General features: G+C 40.2%; 1 protein-coding gene across 1 annotated transcript in view; it reads right to left on the bottom strand.

The window, feature by feature from the left end:
• iqgap1 (IQ motif containing GTPase activating protein 1) overlaps positions 1-17,647 on the bottom strand; it is a 70,009-nt gene extending 52,362 nt beyond the window's left edge. Inside the window, exons 1-2 of the mRNA XM_054771788.1 lie at positions 17,352-17,647; positions 15,417-15,519 (exon numbers count right to left, since the gene is read on the bottom strand). Coding sequence (XP_054627763.1) covers positions 15,417-15,519; positions 17,352-17,397 — 149 coding nt within the window. The 5' untranslated portion in view covers positions 17,398-17,647. The remainder of the gene's footprint in view (positions 1-15,416; positions 15,520-17,351) is intronic.
• Between the last annotated feature and the right edge of the window lie 3,739 nt (positions 17,648-21,386).

The raw sequence follows: 21,386 nt of genomic DNA, 5'->3' as shown, positions 1-21,386 counted from the left end.
TAAAATACATTTGAAGTGTGGAACAAACCTGAAGATTAATGGTTAGGTTAACTGTTGCTATGGCAATTTTACTATTCTAGGAAGTTCATTTTACAGCAGTGGTTCTGAAATGATTTGGCTGCGGGACCCATCATCGCCCCTCAGTGACAAGCGGTGACCCAAATTGAGGAAATTTTTCAAATGAAATTCCTTAAATATCTTATATTTAAAGTGCTCATGACACCAAGACACGTGTTAATGTTATTTCTGCTGTGGAAAATAACACTGAAAGTCACAATGATACTGATCCTAATACATCCAAGAGTGCGTCATATCACAGCTTTATACATAATCAATCTAGCCGTGGCACTACGCCTGAAAATTAGTTCTTCTGTGTTAGCTCCTACAATAACAATGCCGCTATAGCTTGGTTAATATGCAGGTCATGGCATGTAAATGGAGCGTTTTTGGAGGTTTTTTTGGAGGGCTTTATAGACGGAATAGGTGACTCCCCATTCTATCCATTCATAGTGAAAAACTGTTTCACTAATTTATATAATTATGTCACCTTTCACTCTTGTAAAGTTATACTTTCTCACAGGCAAGTCGTACTGTCTGTCAAACATTTGCAGCCTTTCTCGAAATGCTGGCTATTCAACTGTATTAAAGAGCAGCGTTTCTTTCGCTACTTGTTGTAGCAAAGTACACTTTCTGTGAATGCTCACCATTTTGCGCTGTTTCGTTTATATTTACTTTGACAACCAAACGTCTCAGTGAGTGCTGACTGTCAGGACGAAGGCTCTGAATCGCCACCACTTTCAAACAAATTCGGCATACTGGCTCGTCCGTGTTGATGGGCTCAGCGTGCTCATTTGGTATTAAGCAGAAATACTCCCACACTGGGGCCTGTGCCATTTGGCTTCGCGACTTGCATTGCTCCTCATTCTGCTGTGTGTATGCTCGCGGCTCCGCCTCCCCTCACAGAGACTGTATAACAAGAGAGCTCACTTCGTTCAAGCTGAAGCAAACGTGCTCAGGGGTTGAAAACAAGCACAGAGTGAACCCTCTTCGCGTCTATTTTGAGGCGATAGAAGAGGACAACAGTATGAGAAATCTTGTCATTTTGTGAAACGAGATCTCATGACACCCCTGTTTAAAACAATAGTTTTATGCGTGCATTCATTAGTTTGGCTTCATTAGCATGTAATATGTCTTTGCAGCTGGAAATGTGTATTTACTACAGTGTTTTTACAAAAAGTCCAATGGCAAAGTTACCCGAATATTCTTCTATTTGCACTGAAATGTGCTGCAAGCAGACTAGAATGCAACTGAATAATCTTCCCTTTCCTCTGTGCACTAGAAGGAAGCTGGAGTTGTGCTTAGGTCGAAGGTTAGTCTCATAGGAAGAGGCATGCAACGGGCCACTGTCTCTCCAGGAAGAGATCAGCACTCCTCTCCCCCTCCCCACTGCTGTCGAAACACATCCTCTGTTCTTCTGCACAATTTATATCCACATGACAACTAAAAGTAATATTATCATACAGTATACTCTCCATCCCGTTAATTCTTCACGCTGCTTGAAAGATCATGTTAAAATGAATGTTGAATACCGCCTGACTAGCAGCCACCAGACCAGACCGAGCAGTATTGTTCTTTAGACGGCTTCACAAAGACCCCTGAATAACTGCACCATTGTTTAGTGAGCACGTTGGCCTATAAACAAACAATGACAGTATACTTCATTATGCACAGTGAATGACAGTTTGTGTCTCACGTGTGTCTCACAATGCCTTGAAGAAACAAGTACAGTATTGCCATTAACAATAAAGTAGCTTTTTTTTGTTGATAAATCTGTTCTTTGAATTTTCTATAATCTGCACTTAAACAACAGCCAATAAATAGTGGAAGTCATCACTCCCACCCGCTTTCAGTTCCAATTAAAACAAAGATGTCCAAAGTTTTTCAAGCGAGGGCCGCATATAGAAAAAGAGGAGGAGGAGGTTGGGTCTCTTTGAGACATTAAATGCGAAAAGCAGTCAAATTAGATTGTTATTTATTTATTGATTTTTAAAATCACATTAATTGTCATATTTAATTCTATTATTGCAATATCTAATTAACAATGAATGAATCAAAAGGTTGAATTAAATCAAGTCTGTGGTCAATTCTATCTGATAAAACATGACTTGAACTTTAATTTCATACCTCGTTCACTTCTCTACCCCAAGTAATAAAGAAGTTAGAGCAAATTTCATACGGGGAAATGTGCCGTTGGTTCCCATTGCTTTAACATTGAGTCAAGAGAAAAGCCGTGATCGACCCACGGACCAAGTATAACCGTACTACAAAAGATATAACTTGGGCTGTGACATTTGTTGTAAACATCAACAGAGTAGCCATTTACATTTCTTTTGATAATCAAAAAGTCCACGGAAGAAAATCAAGCCTCACTAAATCAAAAAATCAAAAATCAAGCCTCACTACACACAAATTGCATGTACACACTAATTCCCGGGCAAAATGAACATATTTCACCATCAGATTTGAACTAAATTTAATCTGCAGATAGATATTGAAGTGAATTTATACTGTATCTTAGATACCTTTTATCTTGTCCTGAAGCTCTGATCCATGAGTTTGAAAGGTTTAACTGGGCTTAACTTTCGATGTGATCCAACACTAGTATAGAAGTATAAAGTATACAGTATAAGTATAAATCCAGAACAAAGCGTGGCTTTGACATCACAGGCAGAATGAATCGAGTGTAGCGTCCGAGGTTTAGGGTGTCCAGAATCACTCTTTACAAGACAAAAACTCTGGAGAGGACGTGTCAGCTCCGTTTATTCCAACTCACATGTGCCAACCACACTGTAACCCTTGGCAAACACAACAGTCGTCTTTACATGACGTCATCCGTGCGCCCCAGTCAACAGGCATGACTAATCAACTTGCAGCAAATCAAACACGAGTAACCTTTAACGTCGTTATCATTAAAGTGCTTAAAAAAAAAAACACATCCATATAAAGCCTGCTGTGCTTAAATCCAATGCTTTATTTCCCAGTATCGATTCTATCGATTGGTTACCTTTTAAACAATGTTAGATCGATATACAGTATGTCGTCCGGAATGGAAACTTGTTGAACACAGATCGATGTAGTTGGATCATAGGAGTATAAATCAATGTAGTGGATGAATGGTTACACTCCTAATAACTACGAAAACATTCCATTTATAAAGAAGGAAACCTACTTCGCGGAAATTCACTCAACATCTGGAACCAATTAACCGTGATAAGGATTACTGTAGTGTAATATTAGTGTAATCTCTAATAATAGCGTAATATCTAATAATATCTTTCATTAATAATGATTTAATTTGACTTTTACAATACGCTGAGGGCCAATAAAAAGCAAGTTGCCAGCCGAAAATGGCCCCAGGCTGCACTTTGGACACCCCGGTACTAAACCATCAACAGCAATTCAATTTCAGTTTTTAATTTGATGAAGTTGAAGGATGGAAGAGAAGGCGGAACTGCTGGCAATACCAGCCTGAATATAAAAGCACAAACAAAGATGGCAGGTCACGCCCTTGACCTGCACATGCATGCGCACCCCCTTGCAAGACTACAGCGTCCATCACAATTACATGCAAATGCATCATAGCCAAATATGCCAGCAACGCCACAAATAAATTGCAGTACTGCGCGAAACTGTGCGTGGTGTGTGTTGGTGGGGATTTGGCTGACAAAGCCGACACAGAAAACCTCATCGTTTACCTCATCTTGTATGATTGGCCATTACAATTGAGGAGGGTGTCACAGAGGTTTGCGCACATACTGACAGAAAAGAAGGTTTGCCCTGGGGTTTTCTTTTTCCAAGCAAGCGTGCTGTGACAGTGCTCACAAAATTAATGAGTGAGAGGCACTTCAGCCGTGACTGCCCCCAGCTGAGGCCATCTGAGTGCAAATACCAGCGGGAAACAAATGTGAAAAGCTGTAAAAACAGAAACTGAAGTGGGCCTGAGGGTCCGAATCAGGTAGTCCAGCTGATCATGTGGAGAGAGGGGTTGTGGGGAGGAACTGAGCTGAGACAGCAATTTCATCCGACTGACAAGTTTCGTCACTGTGCTCAAACACAATGACTTTTCCTGGGCTGTCATCCAGGCCGGAAGAGCAGCTTTCACAGCCTTCTCAGGTGGCTTAGCACAGCCAAGAGGGCTGAGGAGGGGTGTGCTTTGGCTGCCTTGACACAGGCAGCAAATCCAATAAGTACTCAATTTTTTTCATTATTTGCTTCTTCAAAGTGTGTTTTCATAACTTCTGTAACGTAACTTCTGCTCGAAAACCAAACAAATACAGGTCATTGCTTCTACCTAGCATTATATTACGGGGGTGCCTCACCAATTTAGTTTTTTTAAAACAGTTCTTTTTATTTTATTTCAACTTGCTTGACAACACACTGCAACAATGAACTACCACTCTATGCTGGTAAGTATAACAACGCGCGAACAACAAACATGGATCTTTAACTGTTATTTACAACGTACCCACACGCCGTGATGAGTACACTAGCGGGAACTCGCCTCGACGCTACAATATAGTGAGATATTAGATGTACAATGACACGTACATGATCTTTATAGTCAGCGCAGACCTCCATGGAGCTGAGCACACATCATGATTGCCTGTGCATGTTATGAGGCGTACGCACAAGCGTCTTCTGCTGCATGAAATGAAACCCGCACCACAACACCACCAGGAGCAGAATCCAGGCTTCATATATTATAAACTCAAAACTGAAACCTGGAGAGCAATATGAACGTATTTAAGGGTCAAATGAGTATGAAAAATGCGTACATGTTGGCAGGTTTGACATACACACACGAGCGATCATTCGCTGTAAACCTAGCGGGGAGCACTACAGGTCATATCACATCATTAATGTGTCATTGTTCCATTCATACACAACACGAAAGGCTGGTGTTACATAACGTGCACTTCAACAGCAGCAATTCACAAGAGGATTTGGACACAGTTTGAAAACAGGAAATTGCAAGTAATTGGCCGGAGTTGAGGGGGAAACTGGGCCGGCGTTGCAGTGGAGAAGTTGATGGTTCCGTAAAAAGAAAAAAAAAAAAAACACACAAAAAAACCCTAAATATGATGTGCAAAGCAATGCTACACAGGATGCGATTGCACCATAACAACTGTCACCACATGTTGTTTTGGAGAATGTTGAGTAAGACTTTGGATCTCGCTGAAATATCAAGTTTTTATGTAAGGACCGATGCCACGCTGCAAAAGAAGTGTCATCAAATGCAGCATTTCTCTCCGCATGTCAGATTACTGATTACGTATGTATGTATGTATAGTACTTTATTAATCCTACAGCAGGGAAATTCACTTGTTACAGCAGCAAGCAAGATACGCGAGTAAAGAATACATAGTGACACATGGTTCAAGTGTGTTGACACAACAGCAAATTTATGAATTATGAATTAGAAGTATTGTAATTGTAAATGTAGCATTCTACATTCTACAGTAATTGTTCGATGACTCTGTGGCTTGACACGAGCACTAGACAGGCATTTATGGCAGCTTTAAATGATCTCACAACAGGAACAATAATAACATAATGATCATAATAATAACATGGGCTACTGTTGGGGCCATAACCCACGACAGGCTATAACTCAACTCTGAACCTCTGACATCACTTCCTGTCCTCAACACATCTGTCTGCGTGCCACTAAGGTCTGCTAGGGAGCACATTTACAGTGACACACACAAACAGGAATTTGAGTTACGTCTTACATGGCTTATTTACTCTCAGTATGTCTACTCTACTGTATTGGGTCATACGAGTGTAAAGCCATTTAAAGCTGACATTACATCACATTGATGAGACAATAGCCACGCACCCACTTTTTATTACCATAAATTCCAGACTATAAGCCACAACTTTTTTCACACACTTTGAACCCTGCGGCTTAATTAATGATGCAGCTAATTTATGGCTAAAAGAACTACAAGTGATACTTGTGCAGATTCAAGGAGTAGTGAATTGGATGCTAATATCAGGTTTTCAAGTCTTATGCAATGATTATGTTTTGATCTGACCAATCTTCACTTATTTATAAATTTTGCCTATCATCCACAATCCTTATGTGAGACATAAACAGCTCATTACTGCACGTATGGGAAACACACCGCCTATAAAGCTAACTGGCTAACATAACATTAGCCATGTGGAGGGCTAGCTTTCTCTTAATTATGACTGTCGAATGTGTGGCAGTTCATTACGATGGTAATATGACTTCATACAGGGTTTATCTCATCTGCAAAAACACAGTGCTGTGAGTTAAGAGGATGAAAAATAAAAACACTTACTAATTAGTAGCTGCTCATAGCTAGCAGTTAGCAAGCAAACCCTAATATGAATGTAAGCACAAAGGCGATAGTTTCCAAGCCGAATGCCACAGTTCCAGTGAGGAAAACATTGCAAAACTGTTAACTGCAGAAAAAGAGTCCTAATGCTCTTGAATATAGGAACCCCGCCAGAGGTGGCCCATTGATTCTGAGTTGGAGATGGTCCCCATGCAGCCTTGTTATACCTCGGAACGCGAGGTCAAAACATCAGAGTCGGTTGGCGCTTGCTGGGACATTTGATCGGCGAAGTGATACTCAATCGTATGTGAAGTGGTGAGGCCCCGCGATTCGTAAGTGCTATAGTAGGCATCTTCTGTGCCTCACACAGATAAACTACACCACAGCATACCATCTAGTTCCTCCCTTGAATGATAAACTTAATGACAATATGGTCTAAAAAAAAAAAAAAAAAAGTCAAATTTATCGCTTATCGATTATCGTCGATAATTTATAGCACAATCGACATTATCAACCAGCAAAATTTGTTATCGTGACAGGCCTAAATGCATTTCTTTTTCAAGCCTATGAAAACGACCCTAATTACATTGGTTTGGTTTGGTTTGGTTTAGTTTATTTGAACATGAAGGTTACAATGGAATACATCTCGTGAATCATTCTTTGACAGTTCCACATGTCCAAAAGGAGTAGGAAGAAGCAAAGCTTATTTAATCCTACCCCCCATCCATTCTACATCTAGTACAGTACATGTAGTTCACTTCCTGGATTCCATGTCATGTTTTCAGTGATAGTCAGGATAACACATAATAGATAACGGTGAGATAACCCCCCCCCCCCAAAAAAAGAGAGAACATTCATAATAATGATAATAATGATGACAATACTAAATAAATAAATAAATAAATAAATAAGAACAAGGCTTTTTTTTTTCCCCTTTCCTTTTTTTTTTTTTTTTTTTAAACACAACAAAGCAAATTATTAAAAAATAAATAAATAAATAAATAAATAAATAATAAAATTTAATTAAATAAATAAAAAATAAAATAAAATAAAATAAAATAAAATAGAAAATAAAAAAATAAATAAAATAAAATAACAAACCTGACAGAACAATCAAGACTCTTCTGCCTTGTATTTAGCAAACATCAACTGCTTGTATTGTTTTTTGAATTTGCTCATCTCGGTACATTGTTTGAGTTCTTTACTCAATCCGTTCCATAATTTAATTCCACACACGGAAATGCTGTGGGTTTTCAGCGTTGTTCTCGCATATAAATGTTTTAGGTTTAATTTTCCTCTAAGATCATATTTCTCCTCTCTGATTGAGAAATACTTGATTAGATTTTTGGGTAACGAGTTATTATTAACTTTATACATTATTCTAGCGGTTTGAAAGTGTACTAAATCTGCGAATTTTAATATCTGTGATTTTAAAAATAAAGGGTTTGTATGTTCTCTATACTTGGCATTATGAATTATCCTCACAGATCTTTTTTGCAGTACAGTGAGTGAGTGAAGATTGCTTTTGTAATTATTTCCCCATATCTCCACACAATACGTTAGATATGGTAATACTAAGGAACAGTACAGAGTGTGGAGTGATTTTTGATCAAGAAGATATTTTGCTTTATTCAATATAGAGATATTTCTCGCCACCTTTTGTTGTATATATTTAATATGAGATTTCCAACTCATTTTTTCATCAAATATAACCCCAAGGAATTTATATTACATTACTACGGACAATAACATTTCACTTTATGTTTGCGTGTTTGTCCCTCACATGCTACGTTTAACAAACAGCGTGACCTAGCTTTATATCAGTTAGTTCTCCCTAAGGATTCGTTCCTGGTGGGTTGCAATTTTAGGTGGGTATTCTAAATTACTTTCAAAAGAAGGGCCAGAGTCGCCTCCACCTGCTGAGGAGACTGAGGTCCTTTGGTGTGTGCAGGACTCTTTTACGGACCTTTTATGACTCTGTGGTGGCCTCAGCCATCTTCTTTGCTGTGGGCTGCTGGAGAGGGGGCAGCACAGACAGGGACAGGAGCAGGATCAATAGACTGATCAGGAGAGCGAGCTCTGTCCTGGACGGTCCTCTAGACTCCGTGGAGGAAGTGGGGGTGAGAAGGATGTTGGCTAAGCTGACATCCATCATGGACAACACCTCTCACCCCCTACACGACACTGTGGGTTCCCTTAGCAGCTCCAGGGTTGGGAATGTTTTCGACTCTGATGTTATGACCTCGCATTCCAAGGTATAACAAGGCTGCATGGGGACCATCTCCAACTCAGAATCAATGGGCCACCCTCTGGCGGGGTTCCTATATTCAAGAGCATTAGAACTCTTTTTCCAAAAAGCTAGAAATATCAAGTGCTCTCAGCCGGGCTGCAAACTTTGCCCAAGTCAGAAAGTCAGTCAGTGTTTTGTTTTGTTAAGTTTCACGTCTTTAACCTCAAGTCTCAAGCATTGTCTCAAGACAATGCCAAGTCAAGGTCAAGACAAGACAGGCTGAGTTAAGTCCGAAGTCGTATGCTTGAAATTTTCAGGTCCTTTCAAGTCATAAGCACTCTTTAGTGTCCCCTAAATAAAATGCCATTTTAACAATGGAACAATCTATTACATTTGACAAATACAATGACTGCGTTTGGAATTGTTTATTTTTTTACATAAAATAAGAGCAGTGTGACAAGACCTAGACACAGAAAAAGAGTGCTGACATAGCATTCAGACTTAAGTCAGTGCACATAAATCTAATCCACACCCTCGTTGCTTGTTCTTAAACGTGACTGGACGTTATTAGATGCATTCAAGGAGGCAGATTCTGTGGGGAAATTTGTTGTCTTGTTGGAAATGACATAACGATCACGCTAATTGAATACTTTGAATGGGGACACACTTTACTCAGCGCATTCACTGAAAAGCTCAAGTATTTTCAAGTCATTAGATTAAGTCCGAGTCATTGACGTCAAAGTACAAGTCAAGTTGCAAGTCCTTGAGGATATTGTCAGGTCGCGTCCAAAGTCATTAAAATTGTGACTGGAGTCTGACTCAAGTCCAAGTCAAGTGACTCGAGTCCACACCTTTGCCGCCTCCCATGCAAATCACCACCACAGCTTCAAAAAATCCTGGGGGAAACCCTGAATTGCATAATTAAAATGATGAGTCACGTTGGTACTGTTTAATTAACTTAATGACCAAAGAAAATTATTGACAAAGAACGGGAGAAAAAAAGCATTTGGAAAATCTTGTCATTTGGCTCTGGTTTTGGGTCTTTTTATCTTTGATCAATAATTATTAGAAAAGAAAGCAAAGAAGCATAACATTTGACAGTTTTTTTAAATGCAAGTATGTAAGTGTTAATAATGACAATAAAGAAAGCCCTCATTTTTCTCTCTAACGCCAACCATAAAGAATTGTGTGCTCCAGTTAATCACATGGCAGAAGTAATATAATAGTGAAAGTCTGTGTAGATTGTTAGTCATGACGGTAAGCAACTGGACTACATTTTGCAAGTTGGAGATGTTTCCTTTTTTCATTTCAAGGGTAAATATAATGATCGGCACTTAATTTAGCCAGGAACCAACCCCGATTAACAGACCATTGTCTCGTTGTTATTGCACTTAAAACTTAAATGAATAACAATAACCACAATGACCAAATGTAATAAGTAAAAGGGAAGGAATTTTGGAGGTCTTTTTCCTGGCAGAGGTCGGTATTACTCACGCTTGTGCGACACATCTCAAACAGCTTAAATGTTTTGCTCAAAGACTTATTTAAATGTAAGATAGTTGTACATATTGGAACAAAACATACGCGTAGATCATTAAGGCATATTTTTGTCAAGGAACTGAGGAACATCCAAATAATGCTTAAAGTAAAATGAAATATCAAAAAGACCACAAATTCAGATATTTCACCTATAACTGTTCAATGTACATACTGTATACCAAGGAGGGCTAAAACTGAAATATTGCTGCAGAGGATAATGGGTAACAAGAGTCTCAACACTAAAAATCAACAATAGGCGCATCGGTCACACACTGCTTAGTATAGTGGGGGAGGAATGTAAACAAACGTAATATGAGTGTGGGCTAAAGCAAAAACCGTGGAATAAAAGTTTCACTCAAACGCTTGACTCATTGTCATAGGTTTGTGATCAATGTTGTTGTATCAATCTGCCATGTGATGATCAATCTGTTGGTATATCGACCGTTTCTACATTGCATCGGGAGCAGTCTCCCAGTGTTCATGCGAGAGAAAAGCAGACACTGTCACTCACACACCCTGCTGTGCACCTGCAGCATGCATTCCCCTCATACCAGTCAGCGTCCAACCACGAGCCGGCTGACAGCAGGCAGGTGCCACACCAACACAAGCAGCTCATACCTCCAACATTTTTTTTCAACATTTCTCAAGTGTAATGACCTTTAAGGACCAATTAAGTGTGTTTTCAAAATGGATTCTCGAGTTCTCACGGGAACACATCCTGTATCAATTACAGGGGCTACCAGCAACGACAAGGAGAGAACAGCCCAAATAATACGATACTATGTTGCTACTGCCATGGCTCGCTGTTCTCTACATGTGCAAACAACACACCAGATACACTTTGTTTTCCTGCCAATCACGTCACTCGCACTCAGTCAGCTCTGAAGTGCCGTCACTGGCCCCCGGAATTTAGAAACAACAAGATGAATAACATTGCTGGCCCAGAAGATTCACTCCTAACATAACGAAGTCTGTTGCAATACATTCCATTTGTCATGCTGTCACGCTGTTCCAATAACTTAAAGGCATGTTCATATTAGGGTTCGACCGATTAATTGTCCGATTAGAGCCATCAGGGAATAATCGGTAATAATGTAACGAACAATTGTTTTCGTATTCAGTTAATCTGACGCTTGTTATTTCCATTAATCGAGTAATCAGTTAGGCCCTAGATCAGGGGTCCGCAGCAGCAATGGCTCTTTTATACTTCTGCTGTGGCCCCAGCTGGTTTATGCTTCTGTGTAGTCACTACGCCATTATGAGTCCGTCGAAGTTCTGCGTCGGAGTTGAGCATGAGCTGTGCCATTCTCCTCCAAAGTGCTAGTGGAGGTGTTTTCTGGTCAGTCAACTTAGTGAGAGACCATGTACAGTAATCCCTTGTTTATTGCGGTTAATTGGTTCCAGACCAAGTAGGATAGCATTACGATTACTTATTTACAAATCAGACATATTCGTAATTAGAGCATACAGTAAAAAACCTGTTTAAGACCACCTAAATACAAATTTTAACATTAGAACCCTCTAGACATGAAGCAACACCCCCATAGTCACCTTTACACTGTATTACCCAGTATAGTAGACATAAGAGAAAATAAGCCATTTACGACATAAATAAGACTCATTCATGCGTTCTCTAGGGGAGCGGAGTGGTGGACGGACAGGAAGTGACGTCAGGGGTTCAGAGTTGAGTTTTAGCTTGGCGCGGGTTACTGCAGCAAAAGCAGCCCGTGTTTTTATTCGGGATTATTGTGTCTGTTGTGAGATCATTCAAACCTGCAATAAAAGGCTATTGTTCCGGCGATCAAGTCTGGCATTTGTGTGCCTCACCGAACATTACAGCAACATCACTGACACCTAGTTGCCAGTGCACAACACTACATATCATTCACAGCGTCCTTGAATGCGTCTTCTGAATGCCTTACATTTGTGTTTTAGTTCAATCAGCCATTTTTATGCTTGAAAATGCTTCATTTAGGCAAAAAATATTTTAAAAAATTTTAAATAACCGGGAGAAGGTATGTTGTGTTACTTTCAATTTAGTAATCAAATAGTTTTCTCTGGCTCCAAGTAGGTTTTAATTAGTTGGAAACAGGCCCAAATGGCTCTTTTGACGCTAAAGGTTGCCTCACCCAGCATTAGATGGGCCAAATCAATATGAACTGAACAGTTTAGTGGTTTGGTCCGCAGCATGTCAGAAAAGGCAAAAATGCCAATCACTGTTTCCCCAAAGTCAAAGCTGATACAGTCAAACCTGTCTTAGCGGCCACCTTTATAGAAGGGCCACCTGCCTATAGCAGCCACTGAAAAATCCCCCCCAGCAAATTTACATGTTATAGACCCTGTGTATAGCAGTCACCTGTCCAACGCGGCCAGCGGCCACTCATTTTGTCTCCCTTGGTCAATATCTGACTGCATATAGCAGCCAAATTACCAACTCAAGTAGAAGCTTCATGCACGAAAAAGTTTAGTTTTTCAATCAATGAAGGCGTTGTGTGTAGACTTTAATTACTGAGTCCTAGCTCAGTCACAATCATTCACAAGATCCACACAAACTGTCAGTTGTTCCACATGAAAAAGCCGTCTTCTTTTGAGCTTGCTATTTCCTGGTCAAACATGTAACTTTAAGAGCATTTGCACCAAAACATTACCGCAAAGTAGACTGGGAACAGGACGTGCTCCCAGCGACGCTACAATAAAAAAAACATATGCTAGCAAGTATGCGGCAGCGGGAGCAAAACTGAGTTTGGTTGTACTTAACTGAAGTATTTTATCAGTTATCAGTTATTATTAAGCCTTTAGCTTCCTTTTAGTAAGTAAAAACCTTGGCTATGATTGCACTACATTGTCATGTAGACCTACAAAGTACACTTGGAAGAACAAGAGGTGAATAAATGTATTGCAACTGATGTGAAACTGATGAGGGGTAGGATTAAATAAGCTTTGCTTCTTCCTACTCCTTTTTGGACATGCAAAATTGTGAATTGTACTATGTGATGTGCTAATGTTTGACTCATGCATGTTCAGGATTAAAACCATGAACCATGATAATAACAAGCCTAGTAGTGCTGTACAACTTTTATCAGCAGTCCGCAGTGCCCTTTACTGGTCAACATTATTATTATTATTATTTTCCCTTTATTTTTCTTTTTTTTCCCTCTACTGGTCAACATTCAAACTGGACGCCAACCTGTCTATAGTGGCCACCTGTCTATAGCGGCCACTTTTGCAGACTCCCTCTAGTGGCCGCTATAGACAAGTTTGACTATGTGTGAATGTCTTGTTTTACTTAACACATAAATATGATAGATCTGCTTCCATGGATGACGAACGAAATTGAAAAATATTCACATTTGAGAAGCTGAAATCAGTGTATATTTACTTCTTTTTATTTTTATCAAAAAAGGATTAATCAAATTCCAAAATATTAATTTGGATAATTAATCAATCAACTCATCAATTCAATTGTTTCAGCTTTGTTAAAAATAGTAAAATGTTCTCCCTTCAATTTATATTTTTGTAACAAGTGTTTAGAACTATATTGAAGCCATTAAAAGCAGGTATTTTGTTATTTTTTAAATTGAAAAATGAAAAAAATAAGCCGATATTTCCGTTATCGGAATTTTTAGTCCCTAATATTGGAATTGGCATGGGCCCCAAAAAAATCCATATCAGTCAAGCCCCAGTCCTTACGTTTCTGTCATTATCAGTTGAGTAAAAATGTTATTTCAAGCCATGCATGTATAATTAATTCCAGCAAACAGGTTCCAACTATGAAAAAGGGCTAACACCGTGTTGGTATTATCAAAATTACTGTGTTGTAATTTTGGGGAAAAACCTAAATATTTTGGGGAAAAACAAAATCCCATTATTTCAGACTGTGCGAGTTGATTTCATTGGAGAAAGTGGACCAGTTGCGTGGTCTGACGCATGCGGGTGTAGTAAGCCAGGTCATGAAGATTGCTCAAGTTTAGCATTAACTTTCCACTACGCGCAAGGTATCAATATAAAGTACATGTAAACCACTCAAATATTCCAGGGCATCACAAATGTATCCTAAATGTAGAGTGGACGCATTTACATTCAATCAATCCACTTTCACAGCGACACACACCGGAACCTATTTCTATGACAACGGCACGTTCCTGTGGCAACCATGGGAGACACAAAAATCAACAGGGGTCTGACTCACTTCCTGTCTCATACAAGTCTTCCTCTTTTAAATCTGTGAGCCCGCAAGGAGTCCAACCCTGAGTCACCAAAAGGCAAACATACTCGACTGTTAACACACACTCATAAATATGTGTCTGCAAACAAAGTAGCAGACCCCAACCATCTACATGTGCATGAATGCCAAATGGTAGCATCTTTCTGTGCATTTCCATTTGAAATCCTACATCTGAAATCAGCACCCAATTCTCCTTTACATCGTGACACACATTCAAAATGTAGGTTTTTTTGATAAGACAGGGGCACAACTGTGCTTTAGACGGAAGTCGAAATAATAGGTACACCTGCACAATCTGTTGGGAGTGGTAAATTGACACACGCACACATGCATGTAAGCAGCGTAGCCGACTGTATTGCGATCGCTCCTCCACAGATATATTTCACTCACAAATAGAAAGCAGGTGCCATAGAATAGCGTTGCCATGGCGATGCTAATTCCCGAAAGAGACTTCCAGCATCGACACAAACATGCACGAGCGCAGCCAACTGCAATGCGATCGCTCCTCTACAGTTACATTCAGGGTGCACACATGCATGTGCACAGTGTGTATGTGTGTGTGAGTCAGCTGGGGAGATTGGGCTGACGAAGCTGGCACACATCCACATGCACGTAAGCAGTGTAGCTGACTGTAGTGCAATCGCTCCCCCACAGTTACATTTCTCAAACTTTTATGATAAAAAGCAATTGCGATAGAATAGCGTTGCCGTGGTGATGCTAATTTACGCAACAGACATCGACACACACGCACGAGCACAACCAACTGTAATGCGATCGCTCCTCTAGAGCTACAGTACATTCAGGGTGCACAATTACATGTTTATGTTTGTGTGTGTGTGTGTGTGTGTGTGTGTGTGTGTGTGTGTGTGTGTGTGTGTGTTTGTGTAAGTCAGTTGGTGGGATTGAGCTGATGAAGCTGACACAAGCAGCGTAGCTGACTGTACTGCAATCGATTCTCCACAGTTACATCTCACAAACTTTTATAATAAAAAGCAATTGCGATAGAATAGCACTGCCATGGCGATGCTAATTCCCAGAATAGACTACCAGCTCTTACCTTTTTGCCTCTTCCAGGTGACATAGGTACTCGTAGGCCATGTTCTGCTGCCGCCTCTCGTCCATCTCCTCCGCCGTGAGTCGCTCCACGCCATCCAGGACAGCTGGAGCACAAAAAAAAAAATGAACACACGTTTAAATACAAAAAAAGTCAACGATGCATTTGCTGGATAGCAGAATTCCAACAGAGAATATGAATTCCATATCATGCACTGCAGCATGACTTTTTTCCCACAAACAGCTTCCCTGGTTGGATAATGTTGCCCAGTTTCCACACAGCTTGCTGGCTCCTCCATAGTTCATGACACTGAGGGACTTTTCAAAGGAAGGAAGTCAGAGTCATTTAGTAGTCACCTGCTTGACTGTTGTATTTTGTGGGTATGCTTTTGGGATGATTTAGACATTGAAAAAAAATAACAATAAAAACAAAGCGGTGAGTGTTTGTGGGGTGATTCATGAGATACAGACCGGAGCACTCCCAAATTATGGGTAGGGGGAGGTGACGGGGGCAAGTAATACAAAGAAGTCTCTTTTGAGGCTAGCGGCGGTGCGAGGCTCCCCTGTTCTTCAGACCGCTGGGTCATCCCAGCTAGCTGTCGGAGAAGGTGTTTCCACAAGCGGCGTCTACATACTATAATCTACACGAGTGCTTCTCAACTGGTTTGGCTGGAGGACCCACCATCACCCCCAGTGACCCAAATTGCGAGAAAGTTTTCATATCTCTTATGTTTAAAGGGACTGTTTTCAACACAGCATGAGCTGCAGCGCTGAGACACTGTCTCGTGATGGCACACTCTTCTCCAGCAGATATCTGCAGCTGTGTGTCGGACGGAGGGCACCTTACGGTATGTCTCCACTTTGTGTAGTTGCCCAGCAACATGGCACGCACCTTGCGACGGCGTAGCAAGCGAACAGCGCAGCCGCAAATGCGATGCGCATTCACAGACATTGGGTCATTACATTATTTTTTTCGGTTTTTCCTCGGCAAAGACCCGCAGCCCACTTTTGGGTCCCGACCCACTAGTTGAGAAGCAATGATCTACATTAGGCCAGTTGCAATTTTAATACATAAGTTTCAGAGCAACTGTGGCGCATTCAGGGACAGCTGCACAAAGTACAAAATGTCAACACTAGATGAAAAAACATCAGTAAAGCACAAAAATATAAAACATGCAAAAATTGTGAGTGGGGGTTTAACAGTTGTACATGTGTGTACATTTTTGAGCCACATATTTATAAATTATTACCGATTTATGGTGAATTAGATGTTTTTTCGGTGAAAAAAAACTGTTTTTAGTTTTTTTACAACAAAAAAACGCTTATTTGCAGAGCTGTGAATTCTGAAAAGCAAAAGTGGAGGTATCCACTATAATCACTGAGAAGGGGTAGGGTTGAACAAGCGCTGCTTCTTCCTACTCCTTTTCCGACATGTCGAAGTGTGCAAATGTAACCACGCGTTGTTCTTTAATGTAAACTTGTTCAGCATGTCTGAAACAAACAAGCCACGCCGTACTACTACATGCCGTATGCGGCCCTCGGTGGAAAAGGTTTGGACACCTCTGCTGTGTGGCATCGTAGATGGGGCAAAGTGGAACGTACATACTTCCTCCATGACGCCTCTGGCTGTTTTTGATGTTTAATTGCACAGTTCTTCTATAAACTTCTTCGATGAGTGCCTTCATTATGTTCACTGGAAGTCAGTTCAAGAAGAAATAAAACACAAAGAAGGCCTCACTGTGTGTGTATGGAGAATTTTTTTTTAATGCGGAAGTCAGAATGAGTTTGTGTTTAAAAAAAAAAATCAAAGACACCTTCAAAGAGTGGGCGTTTGCAACAACGGCGTAAAGCAAGCAGAGCTGTGGCTCATCTTGTGTGTGAGGGGAAATAGGCGCCAGTCTGGCATATGGAAAAAAAAGAAAGTAGAATGACAACTTACAGCCATATCTTGGCCTCGGCCCGTCTGTCTCGTCTGAAGTTGACATCCTCCTCCTCTCTTCTAAAAAACGTCCACCTTCTGCGCTTCAAACTACACTTGACGAACAAATCCAACACACTTTGGCCGCCAACCTCAAAAAAAGCCCCCCAAAAACCCGCCTTAAATCCAAAGAATTCCGACCAGGACCCCTTTGGTCCTCTTGCTTCTTCACTGCACACTTACAGTTCAAACTTTTTTCTTCTTCTTCAAACTTCACTGATGTCACTGGGTGTGTTCTTCCTAATCCAGAAGTATGCGTTTCAGGAAACCGAGTTCTTGCGAGCTTCTACACAGCCAAGATGAAGGCGCAGCGCCCCCTCCTGTCCGCTGTAGGCAGGGCAACGCATAACTGACCCCCAGGTAAGCCTCCCGAAAATGGGTGGTGCTTTAAGTGTGAGTAGTTTATAAATTAATTTGTTTTTGCGTGTTTTTTTTTCAAACAAAAATGATTTTGTTTGCTGAGGGTATTTGGCTTAGAACTAGGACACTGCTTGTGTCTGTATATTAGGGCTGTCAAATGATTCACATTTTAATCAGATTACTCACGGTTTTTAAATTAACTAATCATGATTAATCACTATTGGCAAATACAGTATGTCTGAAATATGCCCAATTTTAATGTATTCTATTGAAAGAAAGATAAATGACAGGACATGATTATATGTATTTATATCTATTAAGAGCTCCAAATGAACTACAAATTTAAACAAGCTAAAAGTTAGCACACACAACGCACGAGATCCCCTCCATAGATGCCTTCATGACATCCAACAATGGCTGTCTCACAATTTCCTTCATTTAAATGAAGGAAAAACGGAGTATATGGTTTTTACCCCCGATTCACCACACAGTGAACCCAATTTTAACACCCCCGCCCCTCTTTTTGCTCCTGCTGTTAAAACCTTGGTGTGTTTTTTGACAACAGTCTAAGGTTTGATAGTTTTGATTAGTTCTGTGGTCAGACCAAGTTTCTTCCACCTCAGGCTCCTGGCAAAGGTGAAGCCCTTTTTGTCAAGTACAGATCTTGAAAAAGCGATTCATGCTTTCATCAGCTCGAGGCTTGATTATGGTAATGCCCTCTACACTGGAGTAAATCAGTCCCTCCTCTGCAGGATCCAGTTGGTACAAAATGCAGCTGCTCGTCTTCTTACTAATGCTCCAAAATGCGCCCATACTCTATCACTCCAGTTCTCTGTTCTCTCCATTGGCTCCCGGTACAGTCTAGAATCCATTTTCAAGTCCTTTTGTTTGTGTTCAAGGCCATTATGGCCTTGCTCCAGCATACTTGGCTGAGCTTTTAACTGTCCGTCACCACTCCAGGGCCCTGCGCTCTTCTCAACACACAACATTAGAAGTCCCAAGGATGAAATACAAAAAATGGGGGGATCGCGCTTTTGCTGCGTTGGCCCCCACACTTTGGAACTCCCTTCCACCTCCGCTATGATCTACTACAGAGTTGTCAGTTTTTAAATCTCTTTTAAAAACTCATTTTATTCAGACTGGCTTATGTCACATGATGATTATATGTACTTTAGTTGTGATTCTATGCCTGTATTTTTATTTTTTATTTTGTTTGAGTTGTTTTTATTCTATCTTATCTTATTCGATCTTACCCTGTTCTCATTTGCTTTAACCGTTTTTTTACTCTTGTGAAGCACCTTGGGCACCATTGGGATGTTGTAAGGTGCTATACAAATAATTCATTGATTTGATTTGACAGGTCTGAAAATCTATTGACCTAACCCTCGTTTCTTTAATAGTAGCAGAACATTTGAATCACACTTTAACCGTGTTATTATGAGCAATGAAGGGTTGCGTTGAAAGACACCGCGTCATTGAAGTTGAATTGTATTTTCTGGGATTTCCGAGCATACGCCAATGCAGCAAATTGTTCTTCCGCATTAAGAGCTACAAAGTGAGTGATAAGAATACCCACTTGTTGTTTTATCTTTGCATTTCTGATTATTTAGAGCGCACATGCTCACATAATAACGACGTAGTACTGGTGTTCGGTGTACATGCCGCATTTCAAGGGGGTTACATTCCAGAATCATCAGCGAATGGTGAAAAACCAAGAGTCATTTAAACGCACATAGAAATGTTGTCATACTGGCCCTATTTACGATTACACACCCCTCACCTCTACTGCAAAGAATATGGAGACATTTTTCTTGCCTTTTTAAAGTAAATAAATATGGGTGAACTGTGTTACTCCGTCACCTTTTGTTCACACGCACAGAGTACTGGTACAAGCTTCGGGGTTTACTTCTGCCAGAGCAGGATGGACCTTTGACCCTCCTCCACGCTTCCCTGACACTCCTCCTTCCGGTGCTCAAGAGCTTTGGTAATGGTCATCTTTCAAGCCTGTGGCGCAAGCCCAGCAACCATCCACTGACCTTCCCGCCACCCACCCGCTTTTCTGGGTTGAGCGTGGCTCTGCCTTGGAGGGCTTCAACAAGGTGTTGCCACACACCCTGGACCGTTTTCTCCAGTTTTAAGTTTCTGACAGAAAAAGACAGAAACATAAAAACAAAAAACTATGGTTTCATTGGACGGCACCCAACCTGTCCACTTGTATTTCAACCCTGGATGAGTGAAAACTGTGAGGCAACGATGACACCGTGATCACACCCTCCAAGACAGATCCATCCTCATACCAGAACCTGGAACTTTGACTTAATACCACATATTTTCAATTCATGGCAATATTTGACACACAAAAGAACGGTTGTGCTATGGGTTCATGAGTATCCCCTAATGTGGCCAACCCCTACATGCAGGACACGGGCAAACATCTCTGTTGCAATATGACAATATACAATAAAACATGGTTATTCTTAAATTAGCACACCCTTCTTTCAAGTTAAAGACACAGATGTGCTGATGAATACCCAATTCTGTCGCCTCCAGATGTGTAATTGCTTGTAACCGGTAATTGATGGTAGCAATTATCATGGATTCTAATGTGATGGGTGCAGCATCAAGTGAAAGCTAGTGGTTTCACTTGATTTGTTTCTGTTGCTCTACCCAAAGGCCAAAACATAATAAATCCCGCTAAGAGGGACCTGTGATATTGCACAGAGACCATCTCCATCTTATTTTTTAATTTGTAAAGCTGCATTTAAAAAGTGCCGCTCCGGGCCGCACTTTGGACAAACTTGACTTAGCATAAAAATAAATTGAAATCTAAAATGTATAATGTTTAGAATTATATTATATATTATATTAATAATAATACAATAAGCCCTCGTTTATCGCGGTTAATTGGTTATTAAGATAAGTGAATTTCCGCAAAGTAGGATTCCTTGTTTATAAATGGAATATTTTCGTAGTTACATCACAGAAAACCGGTTTTCGACCTTCTGAATATGTTTTTTTAAACATCATTAGAGCCCTCTACACATGAAATAACACCCCTACAGTCACTTTTACGTTCCGATTACCCAATTTTGTAGACATAATACGATAAAATAAGAAATATATAAACATAAATATAATAAATAATATAGACACCTATGATAGCATATGATAGATTTCCTGTTTCTGTACAGTACTTCCTGCGCTGGCTATTGTCTCATCAATGTAACATTACTGACATCCAGTGACCAATGTAGAATGCAACATATCATCACAACGTTTTTGACTGCGTCCTCTGAATGCTTTGTTTTTGGGTTTTTTTTTACTTCATTTATCCATTTTTATGCTTAATTTAGGCCAAAAATACGTAAAACTTGCTTAAATGTGCATATTTTTTTCCCATAATAGTCTCAAAACAGCATGATTTATGAATTGATTTTTTTTGTTGAAAAATATATACATTTGAAGTACGAAGTCACGAGGAATTACTGTAATCATTAAAATTGATTTTAAAAATATATATGTTGGATAATGGTTCCTTGATGAATGACAGCGGGGGGCGCTGGTCGACGAGAAAATTCCCCTTGCTTTAAAATCCCAATGTTGACAGATCCGGTCCCCTTACAGGCACTCTTAAGC

This window comes from Dunckerocampus dactyliophorus, chromosome 3 (assembly GCF_027744805.1).
Source record: "Dunckerocampus dactyliophorus isolate RoL2022-P2 chromosome 3, RoL_Ddac_1.1, whole genome shotgun sequence".
NCBI classification, from domain to species: Eukaryota; Metazoa; Chordata; class Actinopteri; order Syngnathiformes; family Syngnathidae; genus Dunckerocampus; species Dunckerocampus dactyliophorus.
This window is presented reverse-complemented; position numbering and strand designations above follow the sequence as displayed.